The 19,114-nt window shown below is 39.9% G+C and overlaps 2 protein-coding genes and 1 long non-coding RNA gene across 7 annotated transcripts in view; 2 read left to right on the top strand and 1 right to left on the bottom strand.

Annotated features, from left to right (window-relative positions):
- The window catches only part of atad2 (ATPase family AAA domain containing 2), a 26,947-nt gene extending 9,898 nt beyond the window's left edge, over positions 1-17,049 (top strand). For 2 of the 4 annotated variants that reach the window (XM_077528032.1, XM_077528033.1), the window contains 23 exons: positions 1-40; positions 270-284; positions 471-566; positions 3,932-4,040; positions 4,199-4,314; positions 4,509-4,683; positions 4,843-4,931; positions 6,189-6,348; positions 8,221-8,311; positions 10,124-10,301; positions 11,196-11,332; positions 11,403-11,514; positions 11,598-11,784; positions 14,122-14,307; positions 14,387-14,522; positions 14,610-14,806; positions 15,003-15,162; positions 15,255-15,377; positions 15,517-15,681; positions 15,768-16,247; positions 16,336-16,469; positions 16,565-16,693; positions 16,849-17,049. The exon at positions 1-40 is cut by the window's left edge and continues 99 nt beyond it. In XM_077528032.1, the coding sequence (XP_077384158.1) occupies positions 1-40; positions 270-284; positions 471-566; positions 3,932-4,040; positions 4,199-4,314; positions 4,509-4,683; positions 4,843-4,931; positions 6,189-6,348; positions 8,221-8,311; positions 10,124-10,301; positions 11,196-11,332; positions 11,403-11,514; positions 11,598-11,784; positions 14,122-14,307; positions 14,387-14,522; positions 14,610-14,806; positions 15,003-15,162; positions 15,255-15,377; positions 15,517-15,681; positions 15,768-16,247; positions 16,336-16,469; positions 16,565-16,693; positions 16,849-16,881 (3,248 nt within the window). In that variant the 3' untranslated portion in view covers positions 16,882-17,049. The remainder of the gene's footprint in view (positions 41-269; positions 285-470; positions 567-3,931; positions 4,041-4,198; positions 4,315-4,508; positions 4,684-4,842; positions 4,932-6,188; positions 6,349-8,220; positions 8,312-10,123; positions 10,302-11,195; positions 11,333-11,402; positions 11,515-11,597; positions 11,785-14,121; positions 14,308-14,386; positions 14,523-14,609; positions 14,807-15,002; positions 15,163-15,254; positions 15,378-15,516; positions 15,682-15,767; positions 16,248-16,335; positions 16,470-16,564; positions 16,694-16,848) is intronic. The other 2 variants (XM_077528036.1, XM_077528034.1) reach the window with 2 other exon arrangements.
- On the bottom strand, positions 15,656-19,114 carry LOC144022874 (uncharacterized). The gene is made up of 2 exons (XR_013284424.1): positions 17,726-19,114; positions 15,656-15,872 (listed from the first exon to the last, which is right to left on the bottom strand). It is a non-coding gene; the product is annotated as an uncharacterized LOC144022874 (long non-coding RNA).
- zhx1 (zinc fingers and homeoboxes 1) overlaps positions 17,412-19,114 on the top strand; it is a 33,395-nt gene continuing 31,692 nt past the window's right edge. The window contains exons 1-2 of one of the 2 annotated variants that reach the window (XM_077528037.1): positions 17,412-18,079; positions 18,946-19,080. The gene's annotated coding sequence lies outside the window, so the exon portion shown is untranslated. The remainder of the gene's footprint in view (positions 18,080-18,945; positions 19,081-19,114) is intronic. The other variant, XM_077528038.1, reaches the window with a different exon arrangement.

Genomic DNA, 19,114 nt, shown 5'->3' with positions numbered 1-19,114 from the left:
CAGCCCCTCGGAGTCCGTACAACAGGAGGAGGACCAGCCGGTTAGTAGGACAAGACTGTTAGACTATGTCAAACTCAAAAATTGTCATTCTGTTGAACATTTAAGACACACAGTCATTGTACATGTCTTACTGCTACTGTCCTCTTGTCCTGTCACGTCAGGCTTTTGCTGAACCAACTTTCTAATACTGCTCTCTCTGTTAGTATCAGCAATGCATGTTAAATCCATCTCACATTTCGTTTTCTTCCCCAACTCTCTTACGCCATCAGGAAAAGTACTGAGAGGTAAGATTCCTCCGCAAGTCTGTTATGTTCCAAAATTATGTAAGACGTATTTGCGCATCTTTTATTTAGTCTGGTGTTTACTGTCTTTTACAACTCCATATAAAGTATTTCGTGGACCAACATACCTGGTTGATAGTCATCATAGGCTCAATTTGATGTCCTGTTCTGCCTCATTTCTCCTCACAGGAGACATGCCGTCCACAGTAGCGACTCGACATCCAATTCAGAAGACGAGACTTTTCAAACAAGGAGGCGTAAGAGCAGGAGCAGGTCGGTCACCAGGTGAGAGCTGAGGCACAGTACTAACTCAAATGTTCAATGGACAACTTATGCTTCACTCATTTGATCTTCTTTCTGTTCAAGTATCAACAATTACCAGGCATGAAAATCCCTCACCTTTTGGCGAAATTTGTCATTTTGAGACTGATATAGGTCACCTACGTGAATCGTGCAGATCTGATGAGAAAATATTTCGGCTGGTTGTACAGTGATACCTCGGCTCACGAACTTAATTGGTTCCCAGAGAGTGTGTGTAAGCCGAAAAGTTCTTCTTCCGAACATTTATTTCCCATAAGAAACCATTAAAATGAGAATAATCCGTTCCCAGGTCCCTATAAAACATAATTTTCTACTAAATAAGACTTAAAACTACACAAAAATATACCTTATTTTATGTATAATAAATGTACTATTGTATTGTAATTAAAGAAATAAATTGTACTGTATAATAGTCGTTTTATTTTACTTTGTGATGGTAGTTCTTAAGGATAGTAGCAATGGTAGACTTACTTCATTCGCGAGCGTTTCACCGCGTAGAGTGTTTATGGAACGGTTGTCGCTCATTCGCACTTTTGTGCTCACCGGAGCGGAGGAGGTGTGTCCCTTGGTGAACAAGGAAGTGGAGCACTTTAGCGAGTCAACAAAAAGTGAGCACCGCCAACTACTTTCACCTCTTTCCTGGGACTAAACAGCCGTGGCACGATTTTCTCCTTTTTTGAGGTACGTGATGGCACTTTCGCTTTTTTTAGTGGCGCGAACTCCATTGACTACAATGCAAACGCGCCGCCGAATCGCCGTCCCTCGCTGGTAAGCATTAGGCTTAACACTAGCCTGTGGTGGGGTCTTTTTCGGTCCCATAATAGCAAAAGTACACTCAAAATGTCTATCAAACACAAACCGCGTCCGCACTAAAAGAAAGGGGGTGACGAACTGGGACGCCGTGAGCGTGCGTCAGCTTCTTGTGGCCGCCACCGTGGTGCTGTTCGACCGCGTGGTTTGGTTCGTCCGCCGAAAAGTAGTTCGTCAGCAGAGACTAAATTCTCGCGAATGTAATGTTCGTGAGGCGAAAAGTTCGTGAGCTAAAGCGTTCGTCAGCCGAGGTATCACTGTATATAACAGAGATTCAGTGTATCACTGAACTCCGGGTGGGATGGGTACTGAAGACGGCACCGATTCACGTTAAGACGGTGTCATCTTCCGAAGCACATCTTAAGTTGTGACTGAGAGTAGATGTGTTGGTAATTTTCTTTGGCACACTTGAACGCAGCAGTTTATGCACAACCAGCATACTGACGTCACCCACTTGCGCTGGATTTCATTCACGCTACATTTCCGGGTTTGGGTGGAAGCAAGCGAAATTTGACCGCAGACAAGCCAAACGAGAGTGAAGCTTCGCGGTTACTAGCATGCTTTGTTTGAGCGTGTTGCCTCACACCTGGTGCATGGATTTTTTTGGTACTGAGGCCGAGCAGCGCCATATGCGGTGAGCACCATCGCGTTGCTCGTCTTTCTCCCTGGCGGGGACATAGTAGATGTCTGTCTTCATCCACCGATTCAAATCATGCCTAAGGCAGCGGTGGCCAAGTTCGGTCCTCGAGAGCCCCAATCCAGCCTGTTTTCCATGTCTCGCTCCTTCAGCGCAGCTGAATCTCATGACCAGCTAATCAGCACGCCTTGCAGAAGCCTGATAACGATCCTGATCACAAGAGAGACAAGAGGATGGGATGAAAGAGGAGGGACGAAACTTGGGCAACTTGGTAGAACGTGGGGAGACTCGGCTTGGACGATGTGGGGAGACTCAGCTTGGACGATGTGGGGAGACTTGTCTAGGCGAGGGGAGGGGAACAGCGACGACGACAGGACAGAACCTAAAGGAACAATGCTTTCACACCGAGGGAACACACAACACAGACTAAATAACCAACACTGAGACACTAACAAGACCACTGGGAGACACAATAGGCAGAGGGCGCACTGATTGGTAACACATACCGGGAAGGGAAGACACACGCAGGTGGACAAGGTTAACGATAACGAGACTAGGGGAGACAAAACCAGACAAAAGATGACAAACACCCAACATGCATCAAAACCCAGACCCCACCGAACCGAAACGTGACACCCTGCCGTAAGGTGTGTGATTTTACCATTGTTGCAATATATTATAGAGTTTTAGAACAACACCACATACTTATACCATATTTATAATTTAATGGGTAACGATAAAATAGCAAAATCTTGTGGCCAACATGTAGCAAGCGTACTGGTCGGATGCATACATTAAAATGAATTTTCTCCCGTATCCCAATTATTCACTTAATTGTCGTTTACGTCACTGTCATTTATGGCGAGATTTTACTTCCAAGTAGGGTTTGAATTCATGGCGCTATGTGTGGCAGGCACGTTCTTGAAAAACTGTGCAAGGAACCAAAATAACACTAATGCAATTATCTTCTGTTCTTGTAAAGTTTCATTTATATAGCACTTTTCCACCTTAGAAGGCCCTCAAAATGCTTTACATTCGACTACTCATTCACCTACTGATGACGCAGAATCAGAAGCAACCAGGGGTTCAGTATCTTGTTCAAGGATAATTTGACATGGTCACAATTGCATGGGATCGAACCCACATCCTCTGGGTTGGGAGGCAACCACCAAACCACAGATCCACGCCACCCCCTTGCATTATGTAATGCTTCACTTTGTTCTTGATGTTGTTCATTGTAAAGAAATTGTAATATTAATTTATTTCTGTTATTGTTTATACGTTATTAATGTAATACCTTGATTTATTATAATAATAATAATAATAATTGTTATTATTATTATTATTATTATTTATTTATTTATTTATTTATTTTTTGCCTCGCCAAATTGCCGTACGCCGGTGTGTCTGGCGACTCTTGTCTTGGTTGCTTGTTGATGGCGCTGTTTTTTTTACTTCATCCTTCCTCCCTGGCTCATGTTTTAAATTCATGATGCTTTATGGTTTGTCAGATTTATTTCATAAAAAAAATATCTTTTGAAGTGAATGTTCTTCTTTAAAATTATTATTGGAACCAAACCGGTTCGACTGCAAAAGGTACCCATCTATACTTGAAGGTAGTGCATGCTGTTGGCACAGTTCAATAAATGTAGCAAAGATGTTGGCATTTTTGCAAACCATGTTTCTTGACGCCATAAAATTTTGAACATTTAAATTTGCCATCCCTTTGTCCACCAAAACCCATTTGACAAGGACCCGACGAATATTAAAGGGCAAAATTTTGGTCCATGTTCTTTTCACCGCTGACCCGTTTTCATGCCTGAATTATAATCTGTTATGTTAATGTTAAAAAAAAAAAAATCTGTCTTTTGTTTCTCCACAGATGTTTGCCTTTGAACGTTGTGAAAGATGACTTGCTGGGGATTCACAAAGATCGTATGAAAACTGGAGCAAGTCTTGCTGATGTTGACCCCATGCACGTAGACAAAACGGTGAGTAAAGAGGGCAGCAATGTAAATATTTTAAATTCCTGTAAAGTGATGTCTTCTAAATTTCACAATCAATCAATTCTCGAGAATTGATGACCAACAATGCTAGCAATAGGACGAGCTGCTGCTTTCTGGGACTGACAAAAAAAAATATGATGCAGGTGCGCTTTGACAGTATTGGTGGTTTGAGCACACACATCTCATCCCTGAAGGAGATGGTGGTATTCCCACTGCTTTATCCAGAAGTCTTTGAGAGATTCCACATACAGCCACCCAGGTAAACAATGTTCAATTGTTCATATATGAACATAAGCCATGCTTGGCAATCATATAACCTTAGGTTGTCATTAAAGGCTGATATGTAGTTAAGCACATGATGTAGATTTTCAATCCTGTATTGACTGTGCTCTCTTGAGTATTAACTTGATCAGTTATAAACCATTGCTCTTTATGGTTCCTTTGGTCTTGTAGGGGCTGTCTATTTTATGGTCCCCCAGGCACCGGGAAAACCCTGGTAGCTAGAGCATTGGCCAACGAATGTAGTCAGGGAGAAAGAAGGGTGTCGTTCTTTATGAGGAAAGGTGCTGATTGCCTCAGTAAATGGGTTGGAGAGTCAGAGAGACAGCTACGCCTAATGTTTGATCAGGTGAACCAAACACATCAAACATTTCATGTTTTGTCAAGCTTTGCTCATTACAAATAGAATTAAAATCTCACTCTTGCTTTAATTTGTTTCACCTTGGATTGGTTTCTATTTTCCATATTGCAATTTTCCCTCTGACATAACATTTTTGATATCTTATAGGCATACCAAATGCGTCCATCAATCATATTCTTTGATGAAATTGATGGTTTGGCTCCGGTCAGGTCCAGTCGACAGGACCAGATTCACAGGTGTGCTACTTAAGATGACAAGACTGCATCTGTGGGAATTTTTGTGCATTCAAATTTACATTTACATTTTGTGAGTCTGGGCATCACTGATGTTTCTGACTCCCAATCTCTGTTCTAGTTCATCTCAGAGATTTTTGATTGGATTGGGGTTAGGGGTATCAATTTTCTGTACCTCAGTCATTAATTAGAGCATGCATTTATTAGAATTGGTCTTTTGGGTTGGCCCAGTCTCTGATTAGATAGGGGCCTTCCAAATTGTTGCCAACAAGTTGAAAGTATACGAGTTTAAAGTATGAAAATCCGATTCAGAGCCCACAACTAAGCAACATAATTGATGAAATGAGAAACATGATTGATTAAATTTTGACCATGTACGTGTGATTTATGCTGTTTTATGTCCACAATATCTCATCTCTTTGTAGAACCATTTGGACACACATAATTGCAGCTGTTAGTTTACTGTATGCTTTATCCAAACTCCGAATTAGCTGATGTGTTTACCTTAGTTCTAGTGTTAATTTTATCCGCCATTTTAAGATTTAGTCTCAGTTTTAGTCCAATTTCAGTCACGCTTGTTAGTTTTTATCACAGTTAGTCAACCTCATTCCGTTTTTATTTAGTCCAATTTTAGTCGACTATAAGTGTAGCATTTTAGTCGTTAGTCCAAGAAAATGTAATTTTATTTGTCTAGTTTTAGTCAATAAAAACTGTCAACGTTTTAGCCAGGACAACAATTTTACCCCTGTATATATTTTTGTCAGCAGATAATGAGGAACATTTCGGATCTAAAACTATTTCACATAAAATGTTCTCTTAGCTTTTTAATTAAATAAAACTTGACACACAATTACAGTGGCTACAATGGCTCCTTGTTATGAGCTAGTAAGTTAGCCAGCATTAGTTAGCAGCCGCATTAACATTATTGTTGGAGCGTTATAGCCGTTGAATTAATATTAAGTTATAGCTATAATTTACTTTTTTTTTCTTTCTTTTTTTTTAACCTTCACCGTGAATTTACCTTCTGTCAGTCCCACGTGTTTGTGCATGTTGCACTTTCTAACTGCAGATTAGTCTACGAAAATGCATACTCATTTACTCCCACTTATTGTTTATTACTGTGGGTTTTAGTCTAGTCTAGTTTCAGTCTGGTGAAAAGTGTATGTTGACGAAATTATTTTTGTTTAGTTTTTTGTTGACGAAATTAACACTACTTAGTTCAGTCGATATTTATCAAATCTTTCATGATTGTGTCTATAGTTCCATTGTGTCGACTCTTCTGGCTCTCATGGATGGATTAGATGGCAGAGGAGAGATTGTGGTCATTGGCGCCACCAACAGACTGGACTCCATTGATCCGGCTCTCAGACGCCCGGGCCGCTTTGACAGAGAGTTCCTTTTTGGCCTCCCCGACAGAGAGGTACTGAGATGTTTAAGATATATCAACTTAGTCCTTGAGACATTATTAGTTCAAATAATTTAGTAAATGTAATTGAACCATGCTTTTTTTCTGTGTTGGTAGAGCCTGACAACATTTTTGACCTGTACAATAATGGGAAAAGTAGTGACATTCTGTACTAGAAGTACAATTACTTGCGTAAGGAAAAAAAAACAAAAAACACCTTTGGTAGAAAAAAAATGAAATAACTCATTGATAAAATAATTTTAAGATAATTAAAAAAAAAAAGTACAAGCTCTGAAATGTACTTCAAGCTTGAAGAGTACAAGAACAAAGTATTTTTACTGGATGTTTTCTCCTCAAATAATTTTTATGTAATTTTTAGGCTGTTAAAAGTTGAACATACATGTTAAAAAAGTTGAAAGATTGTCACTAAACACAACCCTTGTCCATGCACAGCTTTCCAAACTGCTATGAAGAATCATCTAAGAATACCCACTTTTTTTTTTAATCTCTTTTATAATGGTTCATACAGAAACAAAAACATACTAATTGTTCAGTGAACTATTATCCCCTAAAATGGCATACTCAACTCAACTTTATATATAAAGCGCTTTAAGAACAGGCGTTGCTGTATACAAAGTGCTGTACATAAACATCAGTTACATAAAGTAAATAATAGTGACATATGACTCTGCATTCAGCAAACATTAGCAAGAAAGTGCAATTAAATGCTATGAGCTCTGCTCTATAGCTATGCTAGCTGCTCAATGCAAATTGCTTATAGGCACTTTCTGAATACACCCAGATCACAGTGTCCAGCATGTAGCTAGTGCTACATTCCAGAAAGGTAGGAAGTCGGAGTTGACCTTTGACCAGGAAATACACATTGATACGTCAATCAAACTGGGAGGTCCAAGTCGCCAAGTCGGAGAGGGTTGTCACTCAGACTGTGAATGGCAAAACATAATGTGCAAGATTATAATTACCGTATCCATTTTTATTTATTACATTTAGTTATTTGATATAACATAATTTGTCACATGATTTTTACTGGTTGCGGTGAAGATAGGCCACTTTCTCTTTGCATGAAGTTATTCGGTAAAATACTTATGAGATAAGATATGCTTTTATTTATATACGTTAAATAAATCAAATTAAGAAAGAAAGGGTTGCTGGAGGCCAAAATGTGTTTTGATTACCGTAACTAAAAGAAAAAAACCCAAAACCCAGCCATCTTTGTTTACATTTGCCTGGAATTCACTTTTAGGTTGCATCTGGCACAACATGAGTGGTATAAATCCCACTCCCATGTTCCTTGAATCCAACAGAAGTACGTCAACACACTTTTGCACAGTTAAGTGGCGGTCATGTTGGGGAAATCAATGTTCCCATGAAAGGCAATGCATGAACCTTGAAATAAGCCGCAAGTTGCTCAAATCTCAACCAATTTTAATGACGTTTCCACGTTTCCTGTGCTATTAATTAGTAATTTTATATATATATATATATATATATATATATATTTTTTTTTTTTTTTCCCCTGTTGTCTACAAAATATGAGAATTTGACTGTCCTATCTTACTGGCGTTATAGGCATGCAGTTTGGAAAGGGCATGTATCCTTGCTGTCTGTGGTGTGGTACCATATCTATGGTTAATCAACCAGAAGCTGGGATGTAGAGAACCCTATTTTGAGGCTGCACCAAGTAAAAACTAGGGGTCTTAAAATGTTAAAACCAACAATAAAAAGTAGTCTGATAAATACTCAGTAAAGTACAAAGTAGGGCCTACTTCTAAAAACTACTCAAGTATAGTAACTAAGTCTTTGTACATGATTACTTCCCATCGCTTCCTGTAATGCTAATGCTATGGTCTCATTTTGTCTTGCCAGGCTAGAAGGGACATTTTTAAGATCCACACCAGACACTGGACACCTCCTCTCGCTGACAGTTTCCTGGAGGAGCTGGCTGATAAATGTGTTGGTATGTTTGCAAGTGACGACATTGTTGTAGAAAATACATTGACCTTTACTAGGGCTGTGCAATTAGTCGAAATTCAATTTCAATTTCAGTTATTACACTCCACAATTACAAAATCGTCACAATCGTAAACAAAAATAAGATTATTACTACTATTTCTTTATTTTTAGTTGTTTAATTTTATACATTTGCACCTTTTTTACTTTAAAATAACTTAGGGGCATATTCACTAAGAATGCAACGCGTCCGGTAATAGCGCGAAATATTGCACCACAAATGCACACGCAGTCTGCGCCCAGTTACCAACCTATTCACTAAGGATATTGCTCTAATCATATACCGGCGCAAACACGCCCACAAAACTGACAGCTTGGAGCAAATTTGCACCTGATTTACCACACATGGCAATGGATTTGCGCCAACAACATGGTTATTATAGTAACAGTTGAGAGAAAGATGACATTATCAGAAAGCGTGGTTGGACCGAGAGTAAGCGTTTATAGCGCCATTAAGCAGAGAGGACGACAACGACGTCATTCATTCATAAAGTACAAATTATTGTTGCGATCGTATTTTAAAAATATATTTTCAGAGGTTGGCGTGGGTGTACAGTATGCATCTGGCACATAAGAATGATCGTAAAATGTCTCCCTGTCATTGCCGATCAGCCGGGTTACGTTATGTTGTCCTAAACTAACACGGAAATATTTCCCCCTCTTTCTCTCCTCTCTGCTTGATCAGCTGCGCATGTTGTGCTGCAAATGGCATGCACTGCCGGAGATCGAGGTGCGTCAGGTTAATACATGCTTTCCAAAAACGTTATTTGCGTCACGCAAACGCGGTGTGGCTATTTGCGCTGGCGTTAGTGAATTAGACGCTGCATATCAATGAGTCTCATTTGCATTGGGGTGGGCATATTTTGTGTCAAATGTATGCAAATTACCTCATTTACATATGCGCAAATAACACCGGCGCACCGTGATGCAATCTGTTCGGCAGAGCACTTAGTGACGGATTTCCCCATCTGCGCGTGTTTAGTGAATTAGGTGCTCCTTAATTCCTCCATTTTTGCCAGTTAGCGCAGTGCAAAGGCGACGCAAACCTTTAGTGAATAGGCCCCTTAGTTTGTTACACCAGCTTATCAAACTTATACAATCGTAACATTATATACTGATCGCTCTCGCTCTCCATTAGCTCTCTCGCATCAGGGAGACACTTCCAAACAATTTGTTGATTTGTGCGCGTCTGTCAGCTCGATGCAGCATGTCGCGCAGTGAAAGGAACGGAAAAATTGTGCCAGGCAGTAATGGAGTCTTGACATTTTTCTAGTTTGCAGTTTTGTGATGTAAATTTATCACTCTTTTGGTTTTGAACACATATTGTGTTTGGAAGAAATATGCTTTATTTCCGTGACCCCAGCCTACTTTCGTCTCAACCAAAACCGAACCAGATCTCTGGTCACAGGACGCTGTCAGCAGTAATTCAGTGTTGTTGCACATTGCACACCATTGTAGGTGAGGATGCTATACAGATTTATGTAAAAAAATCCCGAACTACAAAGCATAAGAGTATGCGTCGAAGCGACAGCATAGCTATGCGTAGGCAAACGAGACTTACAGACACGTTGGTTTTAACGTTTTGAGTAAAACCCTAACCCCATGACACGGACTGCTAAAAAAAATGTGTGGCAGGTCCATGTACCTTACCTTTGGGCATCCATGCTGTAGAAGTAGCATTTATATATTGCAAATAACACAAGTTTTGTTTAATAATTGTCTCTTATAGTCAAGTGTAAAATAATTTTGTCCTGTGTAGGTTATTGCGGAGCAGACATCAAGGCAGTGTGCTCGGAGGCGGCACTGTGTGCACTACGGCGCCGCTATCCACAAATTTATTCCTCATCGCAGAAACTTGTGCTTGATGTTGATTCTATCGCAATTACAGCTAAAGACTTCATGTCCGCCATGTCCAAGATTGTCCCTGCAGCACAGAGGTATGGCCACTGATGAAATCAGTTTTACGTCTTAGTTCGTGTGCAAAATTATTGCATTAAATACACACACAAAATACATAATGCTCAAATGTTCTGACAGCATACTACCAAGAGGTATTTTTATTGGTTTAAAGAAGCAAATATAATAATAATAATAATAATAAACTTTGATTTTAGTGTCTTTTTAAACTAACAATGTAAAAATTCATTGAAACAACTAAAGTGTTTAGTTTAAGGCCTTTATATTTTTAAATGACAATGTAAACATGCATTTCAACAAGAATTAAAAACAGTCATTTTTGGTATAATGGCTTTAATTGTCATAACATTTTAACTTGTGCAATTAGACAGGTTTAGGGTTTTATGGCTCACCTGGTTTGCCTCTGTGATCATAATCTTCAAGACATACAAAAAAAGAAGTGCCCTGTTTCACTCACACTAAGCTGACAGCAGCAGAGTGCAATGTATTCTGTTTTCCTTCCCAGACGAGCCCACACAATGCCGTCAATATATATATTTTTTATAGGCTACTTGTTCATACTGCAGGGCTCAATGCATGATCTTTATATATACTCGCTCACATTACAAAAATAAATGTGGCTTCTAATGTGAACAAAATGTGTCCGGGATGTGACATGTATGTGCACAAAGCATGATGTCGAGTTACACATCACACAAAAAAAATTAATTTGCAAACCCGGCTCAAATAGAACCTGTGCTACCTTGAACGTAACCATCCCCTGTCAGCTAAAGGATCATCTGTGAATCAAAATTAATAGTGTGATTAATCTGCTTGAGATGTTTTTGTGATTAATTAATTAGTTAATGCTTTAACCTTGACATCACTAGAAATGACACAAAATATGTACATTTGATGCTAAATGTAATCATTAGGGCTGTAGTGTCACCAGCCAAAGCCCTGATGCCTGCAATTCGTCCATTACTGAGTGCGGCTTTGCAGGAGATCATCCACACTGTCAACAAAGTGTTCCCACACGCTGAGCAGGGCTTGAAAAGGAAGAGGACACAAGGTATGTTTCATTTTAAAATGTCAAATCTATTTCCTCAAGTCAGTCTTCATGAACTGTGTGGTGTTTCCAGATCCGTCTTGTGCGTCTGAGGATGACCTAATGTTCAGTGAAGATGAGGAGCGATCGAGTGAACAAACTGCTCAAAAGAAGACTGTCTCAAGAGGAATCCTCAACATTGAAAGGTTTAATTACTTTCCCAGCCAAATGATATGTTGAATCAATTCTTAAAGGGCTCACCCCTTTTCCTCTGTCACGCTTTGCATAGAAGTGCATTGAGACAGCCAACCTCTTACCGTCCCAGGCTACTTTTGGAGGGTCGACACGGCTCAGGTCAAAGCTCCCATCTGGCTCCTGCTGTTCTCCATTCGCTTGAGAAATTCACAGTTTACACACTAGACATGGCGGTGCTGTTTGCAGCAAGTACATCGGCACCAGAGGAGACTTGTGCACAGGTAGGTCAGATATCATTGTAACAGTCACTCATTGTGGGAATGCTGAAAGCATTCCCACATATGTTACTTGTATTCTTTATTGTTATACTTTTTTTTTTTAATAGCATTTTATTCTCCACACTTTTTGCAATCAAACAACTCCCGCATAATACTTCCGATTTAGTTCAAATTTCAACTTTCTGAAAAAATTCATGCCTTCTTGGAGATTATCCTCTGATTCCATATTACTTACAATACCAGCACAATTTAATGTTAAAGATCTACTTTTCCCTTTCATTTTCGATGGGGCTGACACTGAATTTTTTCTAAGTCCCACTTTCCACGCCCACTTCCATACATACAACAGACCATTATGACCAGCTTTCTGATACTGCTCAGTGGCGCAGTTGGGAGAGTGCATGTACATTAAGCAGGAGGTCGCAGGTCCAACCCCACAGCCGACTGTACATTGCACATGTGTCTGTGACAATTATGTAAACGGATATTAAGTATACCAACTGACTATCATACCAGGAAATGCATTATACTGACATGATACACATGTCCCAAATCAGCGCTGATGACTTTCAGCATCAGATGACACTTTAAATTACAAGTAGCCAATTCGCTCTGATGCTCACTCATTCAGGTTATCTCATGTGGATAAGTGCTTGAGCCAGGTGCATTGCAAAGACAGCCATACGAATGATGCGCCGGTTCAAACCCCGACTGCAGCAACTTTTTTTTTCTTTTTTTCTTTCTTTCTTCAGTATAGTCATCATTCAACAAGTTAGCATCTGATTCGTTAAATGTAATTTGACAAACTTTTTTCCAAAATCCATATTTTCATCTTTCACCGCTTGTACACTTGATTATTAAATACAATACCATACATTGTCACAGGCACCTCCATGTCCGCGAGTTGTGCATCTGCCTTGTGTCACCCAGGCCAACCCATGCGTCGGATCAAATTAATGTCCGTGACAGCTGAGTGGTTAAGGCAACGGATTGGCCCGTGGAAGATCACGGTTCGATTCCTGCTTGGGGAATGTTTTAGCACAACTTTGATTTCACATAGTAGTCATTGTATAATTCTTTAAAGTTTCTCTTTGTAATAATTTGACACAAAATATCTTCACAATAGTGTTTTTGTTTGACCATTTTATGACTGAAGAAGTTTTAAATGAGCAATTCACAAACCCAAAAACGTTGAATACTTTGCATTTCACTCCCATTTCACTCAATTTCTCCAGAAATTGCTTAGTCCAGTTCATTGGGTTATCTTCGATCCTCAACCGATGTGACCATGTTGAAAAAGAGGAGACAGTGTTAAAGTGCAAGTGTAAGCCAATTTAGACATTTTTTAGCAAGTAGAAAATACTAATGAAAAGAGAGTGTAAAACGCAACATTTTTTATAATTGCTCGTAAATATTACATACTTGAGTAATTCATATGTAAACAAAGTTTAGTTAAGAACTCTCCTCATGCAATTTACTCAGAACATTTTTTTTCCCAGTGTGGATGACATATGTGGTGAAGGTCATCAGAGAGGACTAGGGTTGGGTACCAATGGGTAACTGTACTTTTTGTATGTGCAGTACTACAGAGTCACATGAACTCAAACCGCACCATGTTTTGGTTCCAAAGCACGTCTTTCTAAGTGTGACTGTGCACAAGTGGATGAGTTGCCGATTTTGCATGGTGCGCTTGAACGTAGCAGTGCACATGTCATTAAGGGAAGCCACCAACAGCCAATAGCCATCTTAGGTTGCCACTCGCTAGGGCTGGTATGGCTAAAATATATATATATATATATATATATATATATATATATATATATATATATATATATATATATATATATATATATATATATATATTTATTTATTTTTTATTTTTTCTCCAGGCATTCTGGGCGATTACAATTATCAGTTTTAATCTGAAGTAATTGACCTAGCAAACATTTATTTAAAGGTTTCCTTTATTCAAAAATAAATCCTGGGCAAAATGTTCAGGCAACAGTAATGTATACTTTAAGTTTTAATGTAAACTTAAATTTCAAAGCTTGTGAAAAAAATAACTATTCGTATCCTGTGCATAATTTTCTTAAAGTGATACTTGACTCAAGCCAGTTTTAGCAGTAAGATATTTTATCTATAATTAGTGTGATAATGTCATTATTATTTCATGTACAGTGGCCTTCAACAACACATTTTGCCACTTGCTGTCAACTGCAGATGACATCACGTGTGCACAATGCTCAGGGGATGGGTCAAATGTGGAAAACAAATGTCACCCCATTTAGATATGTGTGTTTGTGATTGTATGTTCATGCCACAGTGTCATATGCTCTGCAGATTTTTGTTGAGGCCAAGCGGACCTCCCCCAGTGTCCTATACATCCCCCACATTGGACAGTGGTGGGAGACAGTAGGTCCTGCATTAAAAGCCACTTTTCTCAGCCTACTTGGCTCCCTCCCTGCCTTTGCTCCGATACTGCTACTGGCTACCTGCAGTCTACAGTACACTGAACTCAGCTTTGAGGTTTGTAGATAGTGAATATAGAAGATACACAACTTGTTCTTCAAGAAGGTTCCTTCACCTCACACGGCTTTTGCTGCAGGTTCAGGAGTTGTTTAAGGTGGAGTACGGAGAGGTTTACCATGTCCAAGCCCCCAGCAGCCGAGAGAGAAGAAATTTCTTTGAGGACCTGCTGCTCAATCAGGCTGCCAAAGCTCCTGCATCTAAAAGGAAATCCAGTGAGACAAGCTCAAAGCATTTTTGTAGAGAGAAGTTACATTTTACATTCAGTTTATTGAAAACAAACTTTTGACTTTCCCCTATAGCACCCTACTCCTTGGAGGTGCTTCCTGTTGCTCCTCCTCCGCCGCCACGTCAGCTGGCAGAGCAGGAGGCCCGAAAACTGGCAGAACAAGAGGAAGACACCCTCAGAGAGCTCCGCCTCTTCTTGCGAGATGTCACAAACCGCCTGTCCCAAGATAAACGCTTCAAGGCTTTTACAAAGCCCGTGGATTTAGAGGAGGTACTATTCTTCTGTAACTCTTCAAGCGTAAATCAGTCAATGTCAAACTCGCGTACTGGTTCAAAATATTGTTGAAAGGTTTCACTTTCACAGTTACTTTGCCCACTGGGGGGCGCCAAAGTAAATATTTAAAGCTGTCAACTATGTATATCAAAATTGAGTTGCTGTGTTTGTCCTGTACTCTCACCTTATCTAGGTTCCTGATTATGCTGCTGTGATACAAAAGCCTATGGACCTGTCAACCGTGCTTTCAAATATTGACCTCCATCAGTATGTGACGGTCAAAGACTTCCTTCAAGATGTTGATCTCATTTGGCAGAATGCACTTGAATACAACCCAGACAGGGACCCCTCAGGTACACACTGTCGATTTTTTTTTAAAATAAAGTGCTGATCAGATGGCACAGCCATTCTGATCCCTTTGGATACAAACTTTTTCTTCTTCCAGACCGCCAGATTCGGCATAGGGCCTGTGCACTTAAAGACACTGTGCATGCAATCATACGACAGGAATTGGATGAAAATTTTGAGAAGATTTGTGATGAAATCAAAGATTCACGCATCAATAGAGGTGAGTGAGTGAGTGAGTGATATTTGTAAATCCCAGTTTAAAAACAATAAGGATTGACATCACTAGGTGACATGATAATCCTCAGCGTCTGTCAGTGTTTTCTAATTTGTTTTCACCTTAATCTGGTCGTTTTGTACAGGTTTCTCATCTGCACAATCCGCGCCCTCCTTTTACCATGTCCTCCCCAAACAGGATGAGGCTACTAAGATGGCTGAGAGGACTCCACAAAGGGAGCCGGCCAAAGCCACAACTGTGCTGACTCAAAGTACAACTTCATCTGCATGTATTACACCTAAACGCAGAGGTGAGAAGATAAGTGTATTTGTGAAAATGAAAAACAATAAGTCGTCACAACAATCAGTCCAAACACATATCTACTTGATCCTCCAGTGCATAGGAAGAAACGTCGGAAGAGTCGCTGGTCCTCTGGCGTCTATTCAAAGAAGGCGTCTTCCTCATCATCTCACGTCTCCAAAGAGGTAATCCATTTCGGCTCTGATAACAACAATGAAGATGCGGATGAAGAAACCGAGATAGAGAAAGGAATAATCACTGAGCTTGAAGAAGATGACAAGGAGGTTAAAGTGGTAGTTAAGGTCCAGACACAAAACAAAATAGTAGACAAAGATCAGTCAGATTTAGAAGTTCCAGCGCAGAACCCAGTCAATGTTGGCCACAGTTCAATGAGCAATGAAGGACATAACCAGGGACAGTTAGTCACAAGTTGTGGTCAAACATGCAGCCAAAACACAACACAGGAAAGAAACAAGATTCCAGCACAGGAGCCTAAACCAATGGAGGTGGTTGCCACAGACAATTCTCGCACAGAGTACATTGGATCCCCCAGAGGAGATGAGGACTCTGATGCAGGTTTGGGTTTCCACAAACGCTTCATTGTCTATATTTACTCCAAGCTATGTTCATGTTTTTCCATGTGGTTCTGTTTTTCATGTCATAGAGAGCAGCATGAGGCGCATGACCGAGCCCTCAAAGAACGCTGTTCAGCAGCAGCAAGAGTTTGATCTGGAAACAGCTCTGCAGAACCGTGACCAGGAAAATCCTTTACTGGTAGTGGACAGGGACAAATTAAAGGTGGGCTGCTGATTACTGTTCACTTGACATTATTAGTCCCATAATGGGGACATTTGCAACATTGCCCGCATCATTTTTATTTCATTCTTATCAAGGAGCTATTGGACCAAGTTGTGACTAAGACTGATGGCTATGAAGTGCACAAGTTGGAGAAACTCTATGCTCTCCTCTGCCAAAGTGTCTACAGACACAGAAGAGACCATCACAAAGCTGCATTAATAAGGGTTGGTATAGTATTTAATAATGTTAATGATTAATTACACAATAGTCCAGACTAAAAGTAATTAACTGTAGATCAATAATCATGAATGTTGTCAGTGATCAGTTGTTCTGCTTTAGCTATTACTAATTCTGTCCTCTTGACATTTTCTTTCTATAGGAGTTGGAGCAAGAAATAAATGATTTCTGTTGACAATTCTAAGGGAACAATGTAATGTTTTACACACATAATTTCTTAAAAGGACCAGGTCAGCATCCTCAGCTGCGGAAAAACATCCAACCAGTCATTCTGTTCTAATACTTTTGTGCATATATTAATCTTTGCATTACCTCTTTGTATTTAAATAAATAGTTTCCGCTTTATAAATATTGTATCTTGTGTTTTATCTGCAATTCAGAGGAAGTGAATACTCTCAATTGTCTGTAGTCTGCTATTTCTTTCCCCTTGAATACATGTGATTGAGTTGACAAAGTGATGATCTGGTTGAGAAACTTAAATATAAATTAATGTTAAGATTCGGTTATTATCTAGAAATGCGTATATAAAACTCGATTTATTTATTTATATAAAGAGCGCCAGTATGCACAGTAATTAGGCTTAGGCTTAATTTACAACGAAAAAAAATGGTGCCTTTTTTTTTTTTTTTTTTTTTTTTGAAGTGCAATGTCAGTTTTGGCCTGAAGTAGCTTCTCGTGGTGCCCTGATAGGTCATGTAAGGACATTTTGGCACGGGTTGACGGGAGACGTAAAAGCCGGCTTTCTTGCACTTTAAAAAATGGCAAAGTTTCTTAAGCAACTTAAAAAAACAACTTACCTGAATGATAGCTTTCTGTAAAATAACTATTTCGTAATATATAATAATTTTTAAGTGCACCGAAAGTCGCCGAGGAATGACGTCACATCGTATCAGAATAATGACGCTGATCATTGTTAGAAGGGAGGAAAACGCTGTTAAAATTCAGAATTAGGTCAGCGAACTAATGCAGCAGCAGTGAGCGCCGTATGGTTGTAACGTTTTTTATTAATGGAGCCTTACACGACGCTTGCCGGGACACACAATAACCTGCTCGGAAGAGTGACAGAGATGTCCGGTGTTCCCAGCATCTGCAGGCGGGAGTCGTAGCTGCTCTACCGGTCCGTTCGTGCGGGTACCTCCCGCCTTCGGCTTCGGTAAACCGACAGACGAGCCCGGTGAACGTCCGCGCCATCAGTGCGTCTCGGCCCGGCTTTGGTTGAATGGTTAGCCGCTGGGTGGGCACGCTGGGCAGACTACAACAGACAGCCAGACAGACGCCGAATGCTTCTCTGGGGACTCCCAGGAAATCAGTCCTCGCCTCGCCTCGCCACTCCAACCTGGCAGCAACACGGCGCTCGCACACGCTTAGTTGCAGTAAGTTAGCCGGCAGACATGTACAGCATTTTATGACTGCTAGCACTGGCTAGTTGGCCCTCCTCATACACATGCTATGTGCCCCATTGCTAAAATAAACGCCCCTCAAAAAATTGCTTGAGCTTTTCAAAACTGTTAACATCGTTCGCTCGTCATAGCCGAATGACTATGCCGCATACCTTAAATGCAAATTCTCAGCCAGGGTTATGGTTAACAAAATTGGTCTAAGTTAAGCACAGACGTGCACACCTGTTTTACACTAAATGCGCTACTGTAGCCATCACATTACTGTCAGTGTGCATACACAGCAGCCACATCATCATGACCACTTGGACAAAATAAGATCCAGTTATCAAACTTGTGCCTTTCAAAAATAGTGTTCAGTTTTGATTGTGAGAGCTAATATTTATGACTGCCGTTTTATAGCACTGTACTGCGTCAAACATAACGAGAGCTGTTACAAATATTAAAACCTTCACTTGTAACAACTAATTAGGGTACTTCAAATAAGAGTGCTTAAAATATAAGTAGGCTCACATTTTGAGTAAAATTACATACTACACAAAAGCACTCAAAAAAGTGGACACGATTAACATTGTCTCATTAGGTAATGGCTACCATGAGTTGGAATTGGAACATTTCATTCAAGGTATGAAGCACTAATTCTCAGTTTACACTTAACACATACATACACGTTATAAAGCAACCAAACATTTGGCATTCTAATTTAATTATATGAAACAACATTGTTACATGATCAGTATTGTAGAAATCGAAAGATTAGATATAAATCAACTATTCCTGCTTTCAGTATTTTTGGAACACAGTGAATTAATCGTCCCATATTCTATGTTGCTTGTCCTCAGGGTAACAGGTGAGTTGGAACTTGGGGTTTTAGGATGTTGGAGGAAGCCATTGCATTTGGAGAAAATCAACAAGCATGGGGGTACTGCAAAGGAAGGCCAGAGATTGTGCATATCAACTTTGAAAATTTGACTCATGTAAAATTCAGAACAATGTCAAACAGTATTAATA

This window comes from Festucalex cinctus, chromosome 7 (genome assembly GCF_051991245.1).
Source record: "Festucalex cinctus isolate MCC-2025b chromosome 7, RoL_Fcin_1.0, whole genome shotgun sequence".
In the NCBI taxonomy this organism is placed as follows: Eukaryota; Metazoa; Chordata; class Actinopteri; order Syngnathiformes; family Syngnathidae; genus Festucalex; species Festucalex cinctus.
This window is presented reverse-complemented; position numbering and strand designations above follow the sequence as displayed.